The sequence below is a fragment of the Leguminivora glycinivorella genome, chromosome 12, assembly GCF_023078275.1.
Source record: "Leguminivora glycinivorella isolate SPB_JAAS2020 chromosome 12, LegGlyc_1.1, whole genome shotgun sequence".
In the NCBI taxonomy this organism is placed as follows: domain Eukaryota; kingdom Metazoa; phylum Arthropoda; class Insecta; order Lepidoptera; family Tortricidae; genus Leguminivora; species Leguminivora glycinivorella.
In genome coordinates this window covers 24,366,695-24,387,512 of record NC_062982.1, presented here as the reverse complement: position 1 = coordinate 24,387,512, position 20,818 = coordinate 24,366,695, and the positions used below count along the sequence as shown (strand labels likewise).

At 41.8% G+C, this 20,818-nt stretch overlaps 1 protein-coding gene across 2 annotated transcripts in view; it reads left to right on the top strand.

Moving 5' to 3' along the window:
• Positions 1-20,818, top strand: part of LOC125231668 (GTP-binding protein Rhes) — a 114,942-nt gene that overhangs the window by 44,260 nt on the left and 49,864 nt on the right. For both annotated transcript variants that reach the window (XM_048137172.1, XM_048137173.1), the window contains exon 2: positions 651-1,088. In XM_048137172.1, the coding sequence (XP_047993129.1) occupies positions 727-1,088 (362 nt within the window). In that variant the 5' untranslated portion in view covers positions 651-726. The remainder of the gene's footprint in view (positions 1-650; positions 1,089-20,818) is intronic.

Sequence of the window (20,818 nt, the reverse complement as noted above, 5' to 3'; positions counted from 1 at the left end):
ACTCTGGGGAATAACAACTATAACAAGTCACTTATTGTCCGCTCTAATGGAATTTGTGACGTATTGTGGCGCCAAGCGCCAACAAAGGCATTTTTAGAATTCTTCCACGTGTGGAATTACTTGGATTATTATAAATGAAGTTACTAGTTACTTTTATTTACAATAAATAAGTGGATTGGGCGTATAATTTTACTAAATACTTTTTTTCAGTAACTATTGGGCTCTTAGTCACTTAAACATATGAAGTATAAATCAACAAGTAGGTCAGGATTACTTATATATTATAATACTTATACCAATATTACCAATACGATAGTTTATTCTCCAGTAAAGTGTGTCCTGTTAGAATATACGCGGCTGTGACTGTGGGGTGTTCATCGTGTTTCATCCGAAATGCAGCGTTTATTGCTATTATGGCTGCAACAAGGGTTTTTGGCAAACACCGATTGTTGTTTAGTAGGAATGATTTCGGATTTATGCCGCAGGTTGCGCCGGTAATGCTTTGTCTGGGATAATTACGGTTTGGCTTAACAATGGATTCATTTAACAGAATACTACGGATAAATAGTTTAAAAATAAATATGTATCATAGCACAGAATACAGTCATAATATTTTGCTTTTTCTTTTTCATTCTTATTATTTATTCCAGTGAGTGATGGTAACATAATGAGGCACGATCTAGAAAAAGTGAAAGTGTCATAAACAATACAACTAGTGGTCGGACGATGTTAAACGGGACGGCAGAGCGGGGACTGTCTTTACAGTCCTCGCCCGTGAAAGTGTCAACGTCGCCCGTGCGGGCGTCGCCGAGCCCGGTGCGGGCGCCGCCGTCGCCGCTGAAGTCGTCGCTGTCGCCGGCGGTAGGAGGGCGGCAGCGCTCGCCGCGGCGCTGCCAGTTCGCGGCGCCGGCGCAGGAGGAGGCGCGTGACAAGTGCGGCGCGGGCTGGCTGTGCCGGCGCGGCGCGGGGCAGCTGGAGGAGGCGGAGGCGGGCGCGGGCGCGGGAGCGGGGCCCAGCGCGCCCGCGCCGCAGGGCTGCGAGGACTCCGCGCCGCCGCCCAAGAACTGCTTCAGGCTTGTTATGCTCGGGTAACTACTTTTATTTGACTACTTACGAAATGTATGGGGACGTGTATTGTTAGTGCGTTTTCAACTTTTCACATTATCTCATATATTTAAGCCGCCATCTTCGATTTTTCTCCTTTGAAATCCTTCCTACATCCGATATCGGATCGGATAATGTGAAAACGGACTTACCGTTCGATATTTAATGTGTTAGATTTAGATAATTATTTTCCAATCCATTTTTAGGGTTCCGTAGTCAACTAGGAACCCTTATAGTTTCGCCATGTCTGTCTGTCCGTCCGTCCGTCCGTCCGTCCGTCCGCGGATAATCTCAGTAACCGTTAGCACTAGAAAGCTGAAATTTGGTACCAATATGTATATCAATCACGCCAACAAAGTGCAAAAATAAAACATGGAAAATTTTTTTTTATTAGGGTACCCCCCCCTACATGTAAAGTGGGGGCTGATATTTTTTTTCATTCCAACCCCAACGTGTGATATATTGTTGGATAGGTATTTAAAAATGAATTAGGGTTTACTAAGATCGTTTTTTGATAATATTAATATTTTCGGAAATAATCGCTCCTAAAGGAATAAAAAGTGCGTCCCCCCCCTCTAACTTTTGAACCATATGTTTAAAAAATATGAAAAAAATCACAAAAGTAGAACTTCATAAGGACTTTCTAGGAAAATTGTTTTGAACTTGATAGGTTCAGTAGTTTTTGAGAAAAATACGGAAAACTACGGAACCCTACACTGAGCGTGGTCCGACACGCTCTTGGCCGGTTTTTTAAATCGTGATTATTTTCAAGAGGTATTTTCTTATTGAACAGAAAAGAGTTTGGCAATAAATTTCAAACTAGTCTTACAAAAATAAATTATCTGATGAGTGTGGATGATTATGGATTCTTTTCCACAATAGTACCTACTTATAGGTACCTATGTACGCAAAATAAAAGTTACCTGCCATGTGCCTAACTGAAATCAAACCAAATTACCGTCATACTTTTCAATAAAAGTATATATTCTTAGTACTTATCTACGTGTCGGCACCAAACCGAATACAGCACTGCCCGGAGCCGAAACCGCCCGCTTCACGAATAAACCGCGCACGCGCCGCGAGCCGCATAAGCTTCCATTCGGCGACACCTTCCGCCGCTACTGCATGAAACAAGCTGTTGAGTAAAACACCACGGAACAAGCACTATTTATGTAAAACACACACGATTTAAAAGCACGCCATTCAAATAAATTATGCTGTAAGCTGTGTAATTAAGGAATAATATTTGCGTTAAAGCGGAAACCAATAAGTTTCAATACGTATCATTCAGAACTCCATAACTAAGTAAAATGAATGAAACAAATCTTTCCGCCCGGACTCCCAAAAGTTAATCATCCTGAATTTTACCGGCCGTCAATAAGCTCCAAAACGCTGAATACTTCATTAGAGTCAGCCGAGGCCGGAGTCAACAGTGGGGCTCTAATTGCTCCCGTCACGGCTCCCGAGGAATCCGGGAATTGCTCTCCTCTCGCGGGTTTCGGAGACGCCTCATTTGGGACAACTCACTGAAGGCCCCCGCCACGGATCATTTTTTTATCGTAAAATGATTCCGCTTAATGATTTGTTTTGTTCTTGTAACACTTGCATTCTTACATACATTTAAATCAAGGATCTGGGATTTATAAGCATTTTAACATAGGAGCCTTTTTTATTTAACAAGAATATTATGCACCTTGCAGGCATTGACATAAAGATAAGACTGTCATGGAAAATCCTTCAAACTTTCGGTAACACTATCTGTCAAATTTGTAAGTTTTTAACAAAGAATAGGAGCGCGAGAGGCGATGTGCATTGTTTATCACATCGCTTCTTTTTACTACTACTAACAGTTTTTTAACAATTGTTCATAAAAATGTTCCACAGGAAATGAGTATTGTAAACATCATCAGTCAAACAGACAAAAACGATTGTAATGAATACGTGACGTGGCTGTAATCACGCAGGTCCGGTCAGCTGTCCCGCCCCGCCCGCTCCCGCGCCGCGCGCGTTGCCGGGCCGGGCCGGCTCCACCAAACTTGTGTTTGCTTTAACTCGCGTCTTCTCATTAGCGAGGATTAGGTTCTTTGTTTATTTGCTAAAGTCCGGCGAAGTTCATTCCAACCATCCTCAGCATTGCACAGTGGAAACAGTTTTGCTTCTCAAGATGATAAGTATAATCTCACCCGCAGCTTTATATCGGACACGAGACCTACATTCTTTACTGTTTTAATAACATTTTGTTGGCATGGTTTTATTTTTATTCTATACTAGATTTTGCGGCTTCACTCGCGTTAGAAACAGACAAAAAGTAGCCTATGTCACTCTCCATCCCTTCAATTATCTCCGCTTAAAAAATCACGTCAATTCGTCACTCCGTTTTGCCGTGAAAGAGGGACAAACAAACAGGCACACACACTTTCCCATTTATATTATTAAGTATGGATTTATACGCAGCAATTCAATTCCACCTAATTTCCAGCTACAGCCTAGTATAGTAGGCACACTAGTAGCTAGATGCTGGCGTGTGCCGGATTACTAGATCCCGTGCCTTTGATCAGCGAGCCGCGAAACGACACGTTTACCTACCACCGGCACCGGCCGCCGCCGGCATCAAGTGGCGATGCCACTTCATATGGACACTTGGCTAACAGTCATTACCTACTTATTCATTAAGTCCGAACCTGGACACCGTAACAAATACCGGTATTAGGGTGCATTGGGGTAATTTCGAAAGTCGTCCAGTTTCAAAAGTCACATAAAATCACCATTATTTCCATTGTATCAAGATTCCCCTTTCGAAATTACTCGAGCATTTCTGTGCTTCGAAATTACCCCAATGCACCCTATTTGATTTTGTCAATGACTGTTTCACAAAACACTTATATTTTATGTATCTCATCACCAGCTTAATTGTTAGCATCCTATTTTTTTATATTTTGGGGAAAAACAGCTCATTAATTTTGTAATTCTACACAGAAAGCTAATATCAAATCAAACTAAACTCACTTTTTGTATTCAAAAAGGTAGCTAAGGTTAATCATTAACCCAAAATAATTAAAGAAAGTAATTATACTTTGCTACAATTAAAGTTGAAACAGACGCCGCGAACCTTAGTCAGGGCAGACATGCAGTCATTGTATATGCCGGTGGATTTATGTTCATTATTTAGGTTAGGCTCTGCGCCTGCCAGACTATGACCTTACAGAGAGTTGAAAAAGGTTACCTTTATTAACCCTTATTAAGCCGGTCTACGTACCAAAATGAAATTTTATTTAGTCTACATAAATGTTTCAACTTGTGATTTTTTTAATGATCTATTTTCATGAGATAGATGACATAGAAATGATGAAATGGTATCTAATGAACCTCAACTTAATTTAAAATAGCATTATAAACTGAAATAAATGTCATATACAAAGAAAAAAATGACCAAGGGCTCCAAACGTGTCCAATGCTGGATTCGAACCAGCCAACTCCGTTTATAATTGAAATAGTAGTGTGCCTACTAAAAAACACAAATTAAAATATTTTATATGAAAGCTATTTAATTTTTTCTTAAATAAAATTAAATTTTTATAAGGGGAAATAGGTATCTCTATACTCAGTGTACTTAGCTCGAACTAAAGTGTTCCCCGGGAGCGAAGCAAACACGGAAAATGGCCTTTAGGAGGAATTATCGGACAATTCGGACATCTCACGACAGATAGACCACATACAATTTACAAGAGAGTACCTTACTCCTTTTGGTTTGGTTAAAGTGTGACTAACATTAAATTTATATTACTTACATAGTTCGGAGGCAACATTATTCCCACGCTATACCAAGAAACTACATTATGTTACTTGGTACATAATTAAAAAGTGTCAAGCTTGTGAGGGCCTTACTTGTTGAACTTTAGGTACATTACTGTGCCAAACAGGAGTGTTACGATACGATAGCAGCCACACCTATAACATCCAGATAGACTTAGTCTGACCACATCAAAGGCGCCAAAGGTAATTGGTGTGTAGGGTCAACGCACAGATAGTGCACCGGGTAGTGCACCTAATACGGGCCATGTCCGAGGAATCGATACCAAGCAGCTGTTATAACTGCACATTCCACTTTTGTTGCTAAATGTTTAGATATCTAATATTAATTTACTGTCGTATACATAAATAACGACCCACGCAATTATTCAGATGAATTCCTGTCGCTACTTATACTTTCCGCCAGTCGAGTCGTCTACGCGGCGGCAGTTCTCAAGTCATTGTGTATTCGTCCAGACCAGACGCTCCGGCTCTGCCGGCCTTGCCTAGTGCTAAACTGTAAAATTCTTGAACGTAAAAATTTTGGTACTTAAACATAAAATTACTTGAATTCTTAAACACAAGAAATATGACAAAATAAATTATTAATTATTATTCTCTTTATTGATTTCCATTATTAATTAATGGTAAAGTGTTGTCGCGTCGGGGGACCGCTCTCAATATTAGCGCGAGGGCAGACGTCGTTGACGGTTGTGTTTCCGATGCAGTCTTTAGAGTCTTATTTTAAGATTGGGTGTTGAAATTTTTGCTCAGCACTTATCTAGTTTGTTTGGTTGTAAACATATACGTTACTTGTAATTATAATACTTCCTTTGACATTTTGGTTGTATAGTTACATTGTTCATGTTCAGGTAGTTAGTTTAATGTATGTACCTAGTGAATTTTTTGTTAAACATTTATTAAGTTAGTTTAGCTGTGTAAATATTTAGTTTTTAAGTTTCAAGTTAGACAGGCAAAGAGCGGTCCCCCGACGCGACAACACTTTACCATTAATTAATAATGGAAATCAATAAAGAGAATAATAATTAATAATTTATTTTGTCATATTTCTTGTGTTTAAGAATTCAAGTAATTTTATGTTTAAGTACCAAAATTTTTACGTTCAAGAATTTCGTAGTTAGGTTTTCATCTTACGTATTTCGTAAGAAGGTAGATAGATATTCCTAAGAAGAAGAAGGTAGGTATTTCGTAAGAAGGAAGGTAGGTATTCCTAGAGCTACTTATTTAGTTATTTTATTACTTTTTGAAAGCTCGCACTTTTAGTTTTTTTCACCCTTTTTTTATTTAATTTTTAATTTAATTCACGTTTTCTTTGTGTCGGGGGTTTTTTAAATTTATAATTTAAGGTTTTTATTTCTTTCTTTTTGTAGGGGGCTCTTTCTTTTGTCATATTTCTTGTGTTTTGGAATTCAAGTACCGAATTGTATGTTAAGTACTTACCTACATTTTTTACGTTCAAGATGTTCTAGAGGTAAGTGCATGCTGTTTTTATAAAAATACTAAAGTCACTATAAGCGTGCCGTTCAGATCTGAGGAGTTCCGTTCTGACCAACATCAGGAGTTCCACTGCACCAAATGTCACTGTTCTGGACGTAAGTGCATGCTGTTCTTATAAAAATACCAAAGTCACTATAAGCGTGCCGTTCAAATTTGAGGAGTTCCGTTCTGACCATCATCAGAAGTTCCAGTGCACCAAATGTCACTGTTCTGGACGTAAGGGCATGCTGATCTTATAAAAATACCAAAGTCACTATAAGCGTGCCGTTCAGATTTGAGGAGTTCCGTTCTGACCATCATCAGCAGTTCCACTGCACCAAATGTCACTGTTCCGTAAGTAAATGCATGCCATTCCTTTAAAAACACAAAAATCACCATATGTATGCCTTTCAGATTTGAGGAGTTCTCTCGATTTCTCCAGGATCCCATCATCAGAACTGGGTTCTGAGAAAAATGGGACCAATCTGTATTCGTATACTATCAAAAAAAAATTCGAAATCGGTCCAGTAGCGACGGAGATATCGAGGAACAAACATAAAAAATAAAATACAGACTAATTGAGAACCCCTTCCTTTGAGATTTGAGACGGCGGTTAAAAATCAGCACCGATAGCATGGTCGCGCCAGGCCGTCCTTTTCGCACTTACTAATAGTACGAATATCACAGAATATAATAGTACAAATACTGAAGGCTCACTCCTTTGATGTTCATAAAATGCCGCCATTCTAAATTCTTACCTACATTAACAAACAGACCGCACGCGAGCAGCCGACATAGAATTCTATTGCGCCGCGTGAAGGTCGTCACCAGTGAACGGGCCGCGAAACTCGCGGCCGCCGCCATATACATGTAGCGCGGCGATAGAATCGCAGAATGAGCCGCCCCTTTAGGCCTAGCACATGATTGCCGCGAGAGTATGTCGCCGCGAGATAGATGAGATGACACGTCTTTGTCGTAATTGTATTAATGACATAAGAACCGGTAGTCTATCTCGCGGTGACATACTCTCGCGGCAATCATGTGCTAACCCTGCTGGTTTTATCATTTATCGCGCGATCATGCTTGCCTCTGTAATCCATAATAAATAAATATTTTTTTTTGTGGCGGCGACCATCTTGGACCAGCGGCCATCACCTACAGCTACATATACATACAATCACGCCTGTGTCCCATGAAGGGGTAGGCAGAGCACATGAAACTACTCAGGTTTCAGTGCCACTGTTGGCAAATAAGGGGTTGAAAGAAAACGAAACTGTGACATTGCAGTGACAGGATTTAAACGATTTAAACGATTTATTTGTTTGTAAACATAGGTAACAATGTTGGTACAAAATTCTGTCAGAGCGCTATGCTTCGCCGATAGGCATACAAAGTACAATTTTGAAATTGGGTATACACATACCAATTACATTAAATTTCTATATATTAACATGCAAACATTAATAAAAGACAAACAACTAACAAGAAAAATGGTTGAAATACATTAAAAATTATTACATTAAAATCCAAATTAAATTAAAAATTGATACTACAAGTTCATTGAATCAAACACATTATTATGAATATTTAGAATAAATAAAATATCAAATAAAATTTTGTTAATAAATACATAATAATAATAATTAAGCACAATACATACATATATTTTCTTATGTCAATAAGTCATGCACACACATACATATTATATACACTATAATTACAATCTAATTTAAAGCGTCAACAAGAAATTCAGGTATGGAATAATAGCACTTAGATGTCAATAATTTGTTTAGGTCATTTTTAAACAAGTGCAACGGCTTCATTCTTATAGCAATAGGAATTTTGTTATAAATTTTGCTTGCCAGACAAAACACGCTTTTCCGCATTAATGCAGTACGAGCAAATACTGTACAAAGGTTGTGAGCTCGGTAGGTGTCTCTGTTAAATATTTGTGACACTTGTTTAAATAGATGAAGGTTTGTTTTGACAAATACAGCGGTTTCAAATATAAAGAGGCATGGAAGAGTCAAAATGTTACGCTCCTTGAAATATGGAACACAGCTATCTAATTGATGCAGTCCAAACATAGATCTTATGCATCGCTTTTGTGCCTTGAACACGATCTCCCTGTTGGTCGAATTCCCCCAATATATTAGCCCATATCGAAGAGTTGACCCAACATAGCCATGATACGCGGCAATTACTGCTTCAATGGCTACTATCTTTGATAGTCTATACAGCGAGTATGCATATTTACTAAGTTTTCTACAAACTTCCTCTGTATGTGGTTTCCAACACAACTTGCTGTCAATAATTACTCCCAGAAATTTTGTCTCATCAACTGGTTCAAAAGTATATCCTTGATAGTTACAATTTATTGGCAACATAGGCGTTTTTTGTCGAAAGTGCATTATTTTTGTTTTATTAACATTTATTTTGAGATGATTAACATTAAGCCATTCTATTATACTATTCATGGTATCATTAATTTCCAATTCATAATTATTAATATCTTTACATTCAATTATGACTGTACTATCGTCTGCAAATAAAACCATTGGATACTTGACATGTTTAGGGAGATCGTTGATGTAGAGTAAAAATAGCAGAGGCCCTAATACGCTACCCTGTGGCACACCATATCTCAGTATACGCACATTTGATCTGTAGGTCCTTTCCTCTTTAGTATTCAAACATATCTGAGTAAGTTCCGTAATCTGTTCTCTGTGACATAAGTATGATTCTAAAAGATCCAAAACATTTCCGCGGACACCATAAGAATTTAGCTTTTTTAGAAGTATCGTATGATCCACATAGTCAAACGCTTTACTTAGATCCATAAAAATGGCACATATGTTTTGTCTTTTGTCCATTTTCGAGATTACAGGGTTCACAAGATCGTATATAGCCATATTAATAGTTTTATTTTTGCGGAAACCCTTTTGTTCAGTAGCTAGCAGATTAAACTTTTCCAGATAGTTATATAAGGCTTCGTATATAACTTTCTCAAATATCTTTGAAAACACCGAGGCTAGGGCAATTGGTCTATAGTTACATATGTTGTACTTGTCTCCTTTTTTAAACAGAGGTTTCACAATCACAGGTTTTAATTGATCAGGATAAACACCACTAGAGATACACAAGTTCATTATATGACTAATTGGATATGCTATAATATGTGATACTTGTTTAATTGCTTTGGTACAAATCCCATCATGACCGACACTGTGCTTATTTTTAAGATTGTTTATGATCCCCGCGATGTCACAAGGAACAGTCGGCCTCATATACAAGGATCCCGATAAGTTCGTTGTAACATTGTGAGGTTCAGCCATTGCGTTATCGTTACCCTTAATTTCGTCGATGAAGAAATTGTTGAATTCATTCGCCATATCTGATGGATTTGTTATAGTTACTCCATTCCGTATAAGTTTCAAAATTGGTTCTTTAGGCATATTCTCAGAGGTATTCTTAATGACTTGCCATGTCGCTTTAGATTTATTAGTAGCATTATTTATAAAATTAGTATTTTGAGATCGTTGAGTAAGGTTAATAATTTTCTTGAATTTAGTACTATATGTTTTAAAAATATTTTTGTTTGTTGTGCTGGGTTGGGTTCTGTATTTCCAGAGAAGAGCCCTTCTTTTTTTACTGCACAACTTAATTCCTTTAGAAATCCATTTTGGTTTTTTCAATATTTTCATTTTAATAGTTTTATATGGGAAACACAAATCATAAAATAATTGGAAAACATCTAAAAAAGTGTTGTATGCTAAGTTCGGGTCAGTGCTACTAAATACATCCGTAAACGACAGGCAATTTAAACATTCTTCGAATTTCAATAAGTTTTCTGTGCTCATGTCACGCCTCTTAATTTTCCAATATTTAAGGATACAGCTCTTTTTAACTGGACATTTTAAAATTTGAGCAGTGTGATCAGATAAACACAGATCCACGACTTCCCCTTTGCATCCTTTTATGTTATGAGCAAAATTGTCAAGGCAGGTATTAGTAATCATTCTGGTTGATTCCTTAATCTCTAAGTGCAGGTCATGGTTAAGAAGCAAGTATTCAAATTGAAGAGCATTGTTGTTTCTATTTAAAATATTAATATTGAAATCCCCACACACTATTATTCGTTTTTTAGTATTATCACAAACACTTGAAAGTAAAGCCTCAATTTTATCAAAAAACAAATTCATATTAGAGCTGGGTGTTCTGTACAGGCAAATAATAATTATCCGGTGACATACCAATTCAACGGCACAGCATTCGATAGCACATTTAACAGAAAAGCTTTTGACATGACTTAGTTCTACATATTCTAAATTCGATCTAACTAATATACACGCTCCGCCTCTTCGACTGTCCCTTGAGAAACAAGCACCGAGTTTGAAATTGGGTATAGTTAACATACTCTCAAGGCCATCTAGCATGAAGTGTTCAGTAATGCATATAACATCAATGGCCTTCCCGTTCGTTGCTAGGTCTTCCAGGTAGACGGCTAAGACATCGGCTTTGTTCAATAGCCCAGCTATGTTTTGGTGTAGCACGTATATGTATCTGTGCGAAAAAAAACGCCATTATGATCATTCTGAGTTTTTAAGGTGGAATTTTCATAGTTATTTTTTATTTCATCACTTTCAGGCCTTTTAGCATCTGTGGTTGTACTCGTAGATATAGGGCAGTCAGAGCATTCAGGTGTCTGTAGACTTAAAATGAGTTCAGCAAGTCCGTGAAGCACAGTTTGTATTCCAGAGTTGATAATTTTCCCACTCAGAGAGGAAAACTTTTCAATTGATAGATTCTGGTTAGAGTTGTAGATAAAACCGTAGTTATGTTTTTCAACATCTTGCACTAATACATGTTTAAATGAATCTATCCTGGAGTTATATAACGGCGCACCGCAAATATACGTTGGTAGAGCCAAAATAATGTTGGTATGGGAGATGGGTGTTAACTTTTTATTTATTATGTTAACTAATGCATTAAAGTCTTGAGTTGTATAGAAATCAGTTTCACCGATCATAATTATGCAATAGTCTTGTTTGGTGAACTTGCTGAGCTTTGCTTCGATGTCTCTTAACAACACATCCATTCCCACATTTGGTGTAATGAAATGACACCAATCGAACTGTGAGTAGAAACTACTTGATTTCATATTACGCAGTAGGTGATATCTTGTACTACTAGAAATCACACATAATTTGTTAAGATGATTATTACAGTTTATTGACTGGGCAACACGCTGAAATTGTTGATTCAATTTCACGGGTGGTGAAACAAACCGCAGTTTTTGTTCAAGGCTCTTGATAATTAGGTTTAAGTCGATTATTTCTTTCTTCGAGTGAGATAATTCCTCTTGTAGAGTTGTTATCGTACGCTCCATCTTTAAAAGTTTAAAGGAGTGACTCGTAGAGGGGCTGGTAGGATCCATGGTTTTAATAGGACTCGCCACTGAGGCTCGGGTCTTACGAATACCTTTGTTTGAGGGTGGTGGGGTCCTACAAAGATTTTTAAGCGCACTTAACTCCTGCGCGAGCTTGTTTGAATGACGTGTAAGCTCATTCTTTTCGAGTATCACATTTTGTATTTCTTGGTCTGCGGTTGCTAATTCAACTCTCAGTCTTTCTATTTCACACCTCAGTTCTATGATAATACTAGATTCACTGGTCAAGTCGACACTTCGTGAAAGCTCCTCGTTGTCATATTCAAACGTATCTTGTATGTAGTCCTGGGTCTGTAGTAAAGATTCGATGGATTTTGATCGTATCATACTAGTCTGTGTTGTGGTGACACTTGTAGCATTTTTAAGGTCTTCTGCTACATGACAGCGATCAGTCTGGGCACATGGAATGCTGGGGGAGCTTTCGGGCTGTCGCAACTCGGAAGCAGGTTCGGTGTTATCGATACAAGGCTCTACATGTTTAGGTTCTTCCGCCACTTGACAGCGTTCGCTCTGCACGACTGGGCCGCTAGGGGAGCTTTCAGGGAAGTTTTCTGGCTCTTGTATTACACAGGCAGGTTCGTTGTCGCCGATAGACGTCTCTACATGTATAATAGTCTCATTCGTGACTTCACAGCGATCGCTGTGAGCAACTGGGACCGTCGGGGAGCTCTCTGCAGGCTCCTGTTTCGCAAAGGATGGTGTATGGTGAACGTTACATGTTTTTAAATTCGTGTCTTCGTCCGAGGGAATAGAGTCGGCGGAGGCAGCAGAGAGACCAGGAGCTTCTTCAGGCTCCTGCGCCCCCAAAGATGATCCACTTTTGGAAATCGAGTGGCTGTAAAGATTTTCTGTTTCGTGTTGTTTTTGACAGATGAGATTAGGTGATGACACCTGTACTGCCGGCGAAATCTTACTAATTGTTTTCGTATATTTTTTTCTTAATGTGACATTTTGCACGTCCTCACTTTTTAGTATAAACGGTGTTTTTTTTGGTAAATGTTGATTTGGTGATAGTATACTTTGCCGACACGGAATGCATACCCAGGCTTTCTTACTTTCTGCTGTCATTAAATTGAACAGCTTACTAGACCTTCCTGCACATTTTTTGTCGAATGTATGTTTGCATTTGGAACATTTGAGCACATCTTTATTTAGCAGGCTCTCACTACATTTCGCGCATGTTGGCGCCATCTTGACGTTTAATCGGGAAGTAGATCAACTTTCGTATGAGCGTAAGCGCAAGCGCAGTATACTATATTGGGTTTAGTGGTTGGGCATTGCGTTAATAGATGGCGCCCTCAGTGTGTTCCGCGTTAGTGATGGAGCTTCGGGCGTACAGTTTCGTCATGTAGTATATAGATGGCGCTATAACTAAGTATACTAATTCACGTCACAAGTTCAAGTGTTTTACGCTAGATGGTTATGTGTATCAGCTGACCTTTGTATTAAGTTTGAATGTCTTTGTTTATTTTGAATACACTAACGGGCGCTAATATATTATTTGTTCACTTTGACACTGTTTTACACACTTATATCAGTCAGATTCAAATTATTATTGATACAGGATGGATGTTGTATATAATTGTTTCTAGTTTTATATTTAAGATCACGTATATTCCGAAATAATAACACCAATGGGAAATAGTCTTTTGTCACTCTTTGTAAAGTTCTTTCGCGTAAATAACAGTTTCTAAGGATAATTGCACTACGTTTCACATTTTAGTTAGTTTGTTACACTTGTATTTAATATTTAACCATTTTTAATAAAATATTATGCACTGAGTTGAAGTTAGCCGTGGCAGTGGCGCCATCTCTTCTTCTGATGGAATGTGATAGCAACGATTTCACAAACAAATAGTAGAAGTTTAGTACATTTCGTACTTTCAAGACGTTATATCTCGGAAACGATAAGAGATAGACCAAAATGGACTTCAGATTTGGGCTTTCGGTGGCACAATAGTGCCACACGAATTTTATATTTTCGTATATATAGACATTTTTTTGGACCGATTTGGATAAATTTTTTTTTTTAAAAAATCTAACCCGGGTGTAAAATCTTTATTTTTTGAGCTAGAAGGCTGAAAAAAATAGTATTTAGGTGTTTTTGTAATACATTTCGGGCCGCTAAGAATCAGCCACATACCATTGTAATTTTTTTTTATTAAAAAAAAAGCTAATTAAAATTTTGAAAAACCTCCGACATAGTGGACCGATTACCATCAAACATGGCTAAGAACACTCCCGACTAATTCAGCTTTCAAACAAAAAAAACTAAATCAAAATCGGTTCATCCGTTCGAGAGCTACGATGCCACAGACAGACACACACACAGACAAACAGACAGACAGACAGACAGACAGACAGACAGACAGACAGACAGACAGACAGACAGACAGACAGACAGACAGACAGACAGACAGACAGACAGACAGACAGACAGACAGACAGACAGACAGACAGACAGACAGACAGACAGACAGACAGACAGACAGACAGACAGACAGACAGACAGACAGACAGACAGACAGACAGACAGACAGACAGACAGACAGACAGACAGACAGACAGACAGACAGACAGACAGACAGACAGACAGACAGACAGACAGACAGACAGACAGACAGACAGACAGACAGACAGACAGACAGACAGACAGACAGACAGACAGACAGACAGACAGACAGACAGACAGACAGACAGACAGACAGACAGACAGACAGACAGACAGACAGACAGACAGACAGACAGACAGACAGACAGACAGACAGACAGACAGACAGACAGACAGACAGACAGACAGACAGACAGACAGACAGACAGACAGACAGACAGACAGACAGACAGACAGACAGACAGACAGACAGACAGACAGACAGACAGACAGACAGACAGACAGACAGACAGACAGACAGACAGACAGACAGACAGACAGACAGACAGACAGACAGACAGACAGACAGACAGACAGACAGACAGACAGACAGACAGACAGACAGACAGACAGACAGACAGACAGACAGACAGACAGACAGACAGACAGACAGACAGACAGACAGACAGACAGACAGACAGACAGACAGACAGACAGACAGACAGACAGACAGACAGACAGACAGACAGACAGACAGACAGACAGACAGACAGACAGACAGACAGACAGACAGACAGACAGACAGACAGACAGACAGACAGACAGACAGACAGACAGACAGACAGACAGACAGACAGACAGACAGACAGACAGACAGACAGACAGACAGACAGACAGACAGACAGACAGACAGACAGACAGACAGACAGACAGACAGACAGACAGACAGACAGACAGACAGACAGACAGACAGACAGACAGACAGACAGACAGACAGACAGACAGACAGACAGACAGACAGACAGACAGACAGACAGACAGACAGACAGACAGACAGACAGACAGACAGACAGACAGACAGACAGACAGACAGACAGACAGACAGACAGACAGACAGACAGACAGACAGACAGACAGACAGACAGACAGACAGACAGACAGACAGACAGACAGACAGACAGACAGACAGACAGACAGACAGACAGACAGACAGACAGACAGACAGACAGACAGACAGACAGACAGACAGACAGACAGACAGACAGACAGACAGACAGACAGACAGACAGACAGACAGACAGACAGACAGACAGACAGACAGACAGACAGACAGACAGACAGACAGACAGACAGACAGACAGACAGACAGACAGACAGACAGACAGACAGACAGACAGACAGACAGACAGACAGACAGACAGACAGACAGACAGACAGACAGACAGACAGACAGACAGACAGACAGACAGACAGACAGACAGACAGACAGACAGACAGACAGACAGACAGACAGACAGACAGACAGACAGACAGACAGACAGACAGACAGACAGACAGACAGACAGACAGACAGACAGACAGACAGACAGACAGACAGACAGACAGACAGACAGACAGACAGACAGACAGACAGACAGACAGACAGACAGACAGACAGACAGACAGACAGACAGACAGACAGACAGACAGACAGACAGACAGACAGACAGACAGACAGACAGACAGACAGACAGACAGACAGACAGACAGACAGACAGACAGACAGACAGACAGACAGACAGACAGACAGACAGACAGACAGACAGACAGACAGACAGACAGACAGACAGACAGACAGACAGACAGACAGACAGACAGACAGACAGACAGACAGACAGACAGACAGACAGACAGACAGACAGACAGACAGACAGACAGACAGACAGACAGACAGACAGACAGACAGACAGACAGACAGACAGACAGACAGACAGACAGACAGACAGACAGACAGACAGACAGACAGACAGACAGACAGACAGACAGACAGACAGACAGACAGACAGACAGACAGACAGACAGACAGACAGACAGACAGACAGACAGACAGACAGACAGACAGACAGACAGACAGACAGACAGACAGACAGACAGACAGACAGACAGACAGACAGACAGACAGACAGACAGACAGACAGACAGACAGACAGACAGACAGACAGACAGACAGACAGACAGACAGACAGACAGACAGACAGACAGACAGACAGACAGACAGACAGACAGACAGACAGACAGACAGACAGACAGACAGACAGACAGACAGACAGACAGACAGACAGACAGACAGACAGACAGACAGACAGACAGACAGACAGACAGACAGACAGACAGACAGACAGACAGACAGACAGACAGACAGACAGACAGACAGACAGACAGACAGACAGACAGACAGACAGACAGACAGACAGACAGACAGACAGACAGACAGACAGACAGACAGACAGACAGACAGACAGACAGACAGACAGACAGACAGACAGACAGACAGACAGACAGACAGACAGACAGACAGACAGACAGACAGACAGACAGACAGACAGACAGACAGACAGACAGACAGACAGACAGACAGACAGACAGACAGACAGACAGACAGACAGACAGACAGACAGACAGACAGACAGACAGACAGACAGACAGACAGACAGACAGACAGACAGACAGACAGACAGACAGACAGACAGACAGACAGACAGACAGACAGACAGACAGACAGACAGACAGACAGACAGACAGACAGACAGACAGACAGACAGACAGACAGACAGACAGACAGACAGACAGACAGACAGACAGACAGACAGACAGACAGACAGACAGACAGACAGACAGACAGACAGACAGACAGACAGACAGACAGACAGACAGACAGACAGACAGACAGACAGACAGACAGACAGACAGACAGACAGACAGACAGACAGACAGACAGACAGACAGACAGACAGACAGACAGACAGACAGACAGACAGACAGACAGACAGACAGACAGACAGACAGACAGACAGACAGACAGACAGACAGACAGACAGACAGACAGACAGACAGACAGACAGACAGACAGACAGACAGACAGACAGACAGACAGACAGACAGACAGACAGACAGACAGACAGACAGACAGACAGACAGACAGACAGACAGACAGACAGACAGACAGACAGACAGACAGACAGACAGACAGACAGACAGACAGACAGACAGACAGACAGACAGACAGACAGACAGACAGACAGACAGACAGACAGACAGACAGACAGACAGACAGACAGACAGACAGACAGACAGACAGACAGACAGACAGACAGACAGACAGACAGACAGACAGACAGACAGACAGACAGACAGACAGACAGACAGACAGACAGACAGACAGACAGACAGACAGACAGACAGACAGACAGACAGACAGACAGACAGACAGACAGACAGACAGACAGACAGACAGACAGACAGACAGACAGACAGACAGACAGACAGACAGACAGACAGACAGACAGACAGACAGACAGACAGACAGACAGACAGACAGACAGACAGACAGACAGACAGACAGACAGACAGACAGACAGACAGACAGACAGACAGACAGACAGACAGACAGACAGACAGACAGACAGACAGACAGACAGACAGACAGACAGACAGACAGACAGACAGACAGACAGACAGACAGACAGACAGACAGACAGACAGACAGACAGACAGACAGACAGACAGACAGACAGACAGACAGACAGACAGACAGACAGACAGACAGACAGACAGACAGACAGACAGACAGACAGACAGACAGACAGACAGACAGACAGACAGACAGACAGACAGACAGACAGACAGACAGACAGACAGACAGACAGACAGACAGACAGACAGACAGACAGACAGACAGACAGACAGACAGACAGACAGACAGACAGACAGACAGACAGACAGACAGACAGACAGACAGACAGACAGACAGACAGACAGACAGACAGACAGACAGACAGACAGACAGACAGACAGACAGACAGACAGACAGACAGACAGACAGACAGACAGACAGACAGACAGACAGACAGACAGACAGACAGACAGACAGACAGACAGACAGACAGACAGACAGACAGACAGACAGACAGACAGACAGACAGACAGACAGACAGACAGACAGACAGACAGACAGACAGACAGACAGACAGACAGACAGACAGACAGACAGACAGACAGACAGACAGACAGACAGACAGACAGACAGACAGACAGACAGACAGACAGACAGACAGACAGACAGACAGACAGACAGACAGACAGACAGACAGACAGACAGACAGACAGACAGACAGACAGACAGACAGACAGACAGACAGACAGACAGACAGACAGACAGACAGACAGACAGACAGACAGACAGACAGACAGACAGACAGACAGACAGACAGACAGACAGACAGACAGACAGACAGACAGACAGACAGACAGACAGACAGACAGACAGACAGACAGACAGACAGACAGACAGACAGACAGACAGACAGACAGACAGACAGACAGACAGACAGACAGACAGACAGACAGACAGACAGACAGACAGACAGACAGACAGACAGACAGACAGACAGACAGACAGACAGACAGACAGACAGACAGACAGACAGACAGACAGACAGACAGACAGACAGACAGACAGACAGACAGACAGACAGACAGACAGACAGACAGACAGACAGACAGACAGACAGACAGACAGACAGACAGACAGACAGACAGACAGACAGACAGACAGACAGACAGACAGACAGACAGACAGACAGACAGACAGACAGACAGACAGACAGACAGACAGACAGACAGACAGACAGACAGACAGACAGACAGACAGACAGACAGACAGACAGACAGACAGACAGACAGACAGACAGACAGACAGACAGACAGACAGACAGACAGACAGACAGACAGACAGACAGACAGACAGACAGACAGACAGACAGACAGACAGACAGACAGACAGACAGACAGACAGACAGACAGACAGACAGACAGACAGACAGACAGACAGACAGACAGACAGACAGACAGACAGACAGACAGACAGACAGACAGACAGACAGACAGACAGACAGACAGACAGACAGACAGACAGACAGACAGACAGACAGACAGACAGACAGACAGACAGACAGACAGACAGACAGACAGACAGACAGACAGACAGACAGACAGACAGACAGACAGACAGACAGACAGACAGACAGACAGACAGACAGACAGACAGACAGACAGACAGACAGACAGACAGACAGACAGACAGACAGACAGACAGACAGACAGACAGACAGACAGACAGACAGACAGACAGACAGACAGACAGACAGACAGACAGACAGACAGACAGACAGACAGACAGACAGACAGACAGACAGACAGACAGACAGACAGACAGACAGACAGACAGACAGACAGACAGACAGACAGACAGACAGACAGACAGACAGACAGACAGACAGACAGACAGACAGACAGACAGACAGACAGACAGACAGACAGACAGACAGACAGACAGACAGACAGACAGACAGACAGACAGACAGACAGACAGACAGACAGACAGACAGACAGACAGACAGACAGACAGACAGACAGACAGACAGACAGACAGACAGACAGACAGACAGACAGACAGACAGACAGACAGACAGACAGACAGACAGACAGACAGACAGACAGACAGACAGACAGACAGACAGACAGACAGACAGACAGACAGACAGACAGACAGACAGACAGACAGACAGACAGACAGACAGACAGACAGACAGACAGACAGACAGACAGACAGACAGACAGACAGACAGACAGACAGACAGACAGACAGACAGACAGACAGACAGACAGACAGACAGACAGACAGACAGACAGACAGACAGACAGACAGACAGACAGACAGACAGACAGACAGACAGACAGACAGACAGACAGACAGACAGACAGACAGACAGACAGACAGACAGACAGACAGACAGACAGACAGACAGACAGACAGACAGACAGACAGACAGACAGACAGACAGACAGACAGACAGACAGACAGACAGACAGACAGACAGACAGACAGACAGACAGACAGACAGACAGACAGACAGACAGACAGACAGACAGACAGACAGACAGACAGACAGACAGACAGACAGACAGACAGACAGACAGACAGACAGACAGACAGACAGACAGACAGACAGACAGACAGACAGACAGACAGACAGACAGACAGACAGACAGACAGACAGACAGACAGACAGACAGACAGACAGACAGACAGACAGACAGACAGACAGACAGACAGACAGACAGACAGACAGACAGACAGACAGACAGACAGACAGACAGACAGACAGACAGACAGACAGACAGACAGACAGACAGACAGACAGACAGACAGACAGACAGACAGACAGACAGACAGACAGACAGACAGACAGACAGACAGACAGACAGACAGACAGACAGACAGACAGACAGACAGACAGACAGACAGACAGACAGACAGACAGACAGACAGACAGACAGACAGACAGACA